At 54.8% G+C, this 5,109-nt stretch overlaps 1 protein-coding gene across 1 annotated transcript; it reads left to right on the top strand.

Annotated features, from left to right (window-relative positions):
• The first annotated feature begins 1,160 nt into the window (after positions 1-1,160).
• LOC123084275 (uncharacterized) lies at positions 1,161-2,630 on the top strand. Its single transcript, XM_044505965.1, has 2 exons — positions 1,161-2,090; positions 2,448-2,630. The coding sequence occupies exons 1-2, from the start codon at positions 1,161-1,163 to the stop codon at positions 2,628-2,630; spliced, it is 1,113 nt and encodes a 370-aa protein (XP_044361900.1).
• Positions 2,631-5,109: the final 2,479 nt, after the last annotated feature.

The following is a 5,109-nucleotide window of genomic DNA, read 5'->3' on the forward strand; positions in this document are numbered from 1 at the left end:
ACATCATCCTACGATGGGCTGGAAGCGAACGAGGGCGTGGGCGACCGACCTGTGGCCGCCATGGAGTGAGTGGTTTAGCGGTTACTGTCAAGACGCAAGCAAGAGACGACGATTTTACAGAGAGCACAGCAGCAGTCAGTGCTAGTCATCAGGTCGAGGAGAGCTACCGCTACTCATGGGATCGACCAGATGCAGATGGTGCCCCGATCGAGCATTCATTGTGTTCACAAGTAACTATACTACTACTATAGATCATGTAGTAGAACTGAGGCCGGGCGGGGCGGGGGTCCTGATTTGGACGGCGACATCTTCCTCCCTTCAGACGCCAACACCGTGCTCACCTCTCCATCGTTATCCGCCGCTTCAATGCTCGCTCGATCGAATCCAGCCGCCGTTGCTGATCGTGCTCTCGTTATCCGCCGCTTCAATGCTCGATTGATGGTGCCCCGACCCAAGGCTAGCTACGCGAGATCGATCGATATCCGCGGTTGATTTGTGGTGGACGAATCGATTGGTCGATCTCACTCGCTGTACCTTGTTTATCACGCGCTGAGGTTTGGCATTCACGAATTAGGGCGTCAGCCTGCAACAGCTCGCTCGCATCCACGCATCAACGCATGCGTGGACGAAATGGTCTCACGAGCTTACCTTTGTTTATCATGCATGCGTTAGTACCCTAAGCAATACTTACTACTACTGTACTGCTCTGTGGTTAAGAGTCAACATGCAACAGCAGGCATTGTTGACGGAAGTGGAGTGTTACTGCCCCTGACACGGCGGCTCCACCAACTGTAACCACGACGGCTCCTGTTGGGCTGGAACGACCCCGCCAACAGCCCAAGCCCAACAGTCGCTTCCCGGCCATGTGTGGGATACCACGCGCAGGGTTAAAGGGAGGCCGAGCCCTCCTGCGTGAGGTGGCGATTGACATGTTGTATCTGGCGGCGGCTACCTTCCCGATCTTCTTCTCTTCCTCTCAAGAACCCTAGCTAGCGATCGAATCTGTACCCGAACTTGTATCTGTGAGGAATATACTAAGCGGGAGCGTAACAATTGGTATCAGAGCCACTCCGATCAGCCCATAAAAAAAATCTCCACCTTCGAATCTGGCCGGGCGCTTCCCCTCCATCATCCAAACCCGCCGGGGCAAGGCGATCGCCATGGACGACCACACCAAGGCGCTGGCGGACCTCACCACGGCCATCGCCGCGCTCACCACCAAGATCGACGCCCTCCAGCCCGTGGTGCTTGAGCTGCAAGGTTGGAAACACGTCGTCGAGCGATCCATGGAGGAGCTGCGACAGGAGGTCGGCAGCCTCCGCACGCAGATCAGCGACAAGGCTCCGCCGGTGGACAAGGCCAAGGAAACGGCGCCGACCCAGGTCCGCCTCGCGGATCTGCCGCCCCTGCTTCCCCTGCTGGTGGACGTGCCACGGCCACAACACGGCGGTGTTCCCGATCTCGGGCCACAGAGCCACGGAGTCGCAACAGATCTTCGGGGGAAATCGTCGGGGGAACACTACACCCCGCGATTGCCTCCGGCCACTGGTACGTTCGACTCCTATCATCAAGGAGAGCAGTCGTTCTTAGGGGACCGGGGTTATCATCGCTTACCACCACCGCCGCGTTTCGATTTCCCTATTTTCGACGGGACTAGCCCGAAAGCTTGGCGCCTCAAGTGCAAAGCCTACTTCCGGGTATGCACGATCAGTCCAAATGCGTGGGTTAGTTGCGCTTCCATGTATTTCACAGAAGGGGCACTCACCTGGCTGCAATCCTCGCAAGCACACCTCCACTACCCGGATTGGGGTGATTTTGCCGCTGCCATTTGCACCCAATTTGGGCGAGAAGAATTTCAAAATCTTCTCCGTCAGTTCAACAGGCTTAAGCAAACTGGGACAGTGGCCGAATATGCTGAGCAATTCACGCAAATTATGCATCAACTCTTAGCTCACCACACCTCTTGGGATCCCGCTTTCTTTGTTACTCAGTTTATAGATGGATTACAGCGCGATATCCGCACGGCTGTTGTTTTACATCGCCAAAAAACACTGGATACTGTTGTGGATCTTGCATGTTTGCAGGAGGAAGTAGTGGAGACATTCAGGCGAGAGGACAGGCGGCATTCCCTTCCGCCCACGTTGCCGGGGAGCGGTCGTACGGTGCCTCGCACGGCTCTTCCTTTGCCGCTGCCCCCGGCATGATGGAGCGCACCTCCGCCCGAGGCGCGCCAAGAGGATCGTCGCGCCACCGACAACACCAGGCCGGCTACGAGCGACGACAAGCTGGCGGCTCTCCGTGCCTATCGACGTGTCAAGGGGCTCTGCTTCACTTGCGGTGAACGGTGGGGGCGCGACCACCGTTGTGCACCCACGGTGCAGCTTCACGTAGTGGAGGAGCTCCTAGAGATGTTTCAGGCTTAGACTACTGAAACTACACCTGAGGAGTCCACCGCGGCTGATGCTGATTGCTGTGTATTGTCTAAAGAAGCTCTGGAAGGTGCCGAATCAGCCACAACCATGCGGCTCCACGGCTGGGTTCAGAAACGAGAAGTGCTCATGCTCGTGGACTCGGGATCATCCCACAGTTTCGTCAGCTCTGAGTTGGCAGCACAGTTGCAAGGTGTTTAGCAAGCCCGTCAGCTTTTGTTAGTGTGTGTCACCAATGGGGGAGTGCTTCGCTGTGAACAGGAGATACCCGCCTGTTCTTGGCGCTCCCAAGGGGTTCAGTTTTCCACAGATCCAAGGTCTTGCCATTGGGGTGTTATGATGTGATCTTAGGCATCGATTGGCTCGCGCGTCACAGTCCCATGAAAGTTCATTGGCTCCAGAAAACCATGTATTTCGAATATGAAGGCAAACAAGTTCATCTCAGCGGTGCTCGAGCGGATGTCACTCATTGTCAGCAGATTGCGGGCCATGAACTGCTTGAGCTCCTGGATCAGAAAGCCGTGGCCAGAGTGGTGCAACTCTGCGCTCTCACTAGCGACATGGAAACACCACCTATTCCACCTGAAGTTGCTGAAATCTTGGAACAATATGCGGTGCTTTTTGAAGAACCCAACAGCCTGCCTCCTCAACGTTCGTTCGACCACGCCATCCCGCTGGTACCCGGAGCTCGATTAGTCAACCTCAGACCATACAGGCACAGTCCAGCTCAGAAGGACGAAGTGGAATGTCTCAGAGATGCTCGCCCAAGAGATAATCCAACCCAGCTCCAACCCTTTCGCATCTCCAGTTCTTTTGGTGCAGAAGAAGGATCTTACCTAGCAATTTTGTGTAGACTATCGGCATCTCAATGCAGTCACTGTCAAGAATCATTACCCATTGCCTGTGATTGAAGAACTTCTCGACGAGCCAGCAGGGTCACAGTTCTTTACCAGTTTGGATCTGAGGGCAGGTTACCACCAGATTCGCATGAGACCGTAGGGTGAGCATAAAACTGCGTTTAAAACCCACCACTGGCACTTTGAATTCAAAGTTATGCCGTACGGGGGGTCCGACAACTTTCCAGGGGGGCATGCACATTGTGTTACACCCACTGGTTCATCACGGAGTGCTGGTCTTCATTGACGATATACTGGTGCACAGCCGTGACATGGACACTCATGTACATCTTCTTCGCCAAGTGTTCCAACGTATGCAAGAACATGGCCTAAAGGTGAAACGTAGCAAGTGTTTCTTCGCCCGTCCACAGCTCAGATATTTGGGACATGAAATCAGCGTCGAGGGTGTCCGAACCGACAAAAGGAACATCACTGCAGTACAACATTGGCTCGTGCCAACCAATGTCAAAGAAGTTTGTGGGTTCCTTGGCCTTGCGGGTTACTACCGCAAGTTCGTCCGGGGCTTCGCAGTCGCTAGTCGCCCACTGACCGACCTGCTCAAGAAATGGGTGGTTTTTCGCTGGACAGAGCTGGAAGATGGCGCCTTTCGCGCTCTGCAACATGCTTTGGTCACTGCCCCAGTGCTGGCCCTGCCTGATTTCACGAAGACCTTCAAGCTCGAGACCGATGCTTCTGACTTGAGAATTGGCGCAGTTCTCTCTCAAGACAAGCACCCGATCGGGTTTCTCAGTCGCGCGTTTGGCCCACGCAACAGACAGCTATCAACATATGAGAAAGAGGGATTGGCCATTCTCATGGCCGTGGACCATTGGCGCGCGTACCTACAAAATGATGAGTTCATCGTTCATACTGATCAGTGCAGCCTCATCCATCTCGAAGATCAGCGATTGGCCACGCCATGGCAGCAGAAGATCATGGCCAAGCTGCTCGGGTTGCGTTGCCGCACCGTCTACAAGAAGGGCATTGATAATCGGGCGGCTGATGCTCTGTCTCGCAAACCAGGGCCACCACAGGGCGACCTCGCAGCCATCACCACCGCAGTACTCGCGTGGCTGGAAGCGGTTCAGCAAGGATACGCCGAGGATCCAGCAGCACAGAAACTGCTCACACGCCTGGCAACCTCCACAGGTGATCTGGATGGGTTTCATTTGCAGAACAGGATCATCAAGCAGCACAGGTGAATCTGGCTTGGCGACAACGTGGAGTTACAGAAGCAAGTGTTGTCTGCTTTGCATACTGGAGCAATCGGAGGCCACTCGGAGTTCAATGCCACATACCGTCGGGTGCGCCGGCTATTCACTTGGCCAGGCCTTAAACATCATATCAAGATCTTTGTGGAAGCATGTCAGATATGCAAGCAAGCGAAACCGGAGCGGGTGCGATATCCAGGGCTCCTGGAGCCGCTACCAGTACCAACCCAAGCTTGGCAACTCATCACTATGGATTTCGTGGAGGGCTTGCCTCGTTCCTCTGGATGCAATTCCATCCTCGTCGTCGTGGATAAATTCTCACGGTATGCCCATTTCATAGCTCTGTCGCACCCCTTCACCGCCTTCCAAGTGGCTCAAGCCTTTGTGGCTAACATTTACAAATTGCATGGCCTGCCGGAGTCGATCGTCTCGGATCGCGATCCAATCTTCACAAGCACCCTGTGGAAGGAGTTGTTTCAGCTTATGCACACCCAGCTCCGCATGAGTATAGCGCGCCACCCGTAGACGGACGGGCAGACAGAGCGGGTCAATCAGTGCCTGGAGACATTTCTT

Source organism: Triticum aestivum, chromosome 4A (assembly GCF_018294505.1).
Source record: "Triticum aestivum cultivar Chinese Spring chromosome 4A, IWGSC CS RefSeq v2.1, whole genome shotgun sequence".
In the NCBI taxonomy this organism is placed as follows: domain Eukaryota; kingdom Viridiplantae; phylum Streptophyta; class Magnoliopsida; order Poales; family Poaceae; genus Triticum; species Triticum aestivum.

Coding starts and splice junctions, on each gene's coding strand:
- LOC123084275 (XM_044505965.1), top strand. CDS start 1,161: ATGGACGACCACACCAAGGCGCTGGCGGACCTCACCACGGCCATCGCC. Junction 2,091..2,447: donor TTGCATGTTTGCAGGAGGAA/GTAGTGGAGACA, acceptor ACACCTGAGGAG/TCCACCGCGGCTGATGCTGA.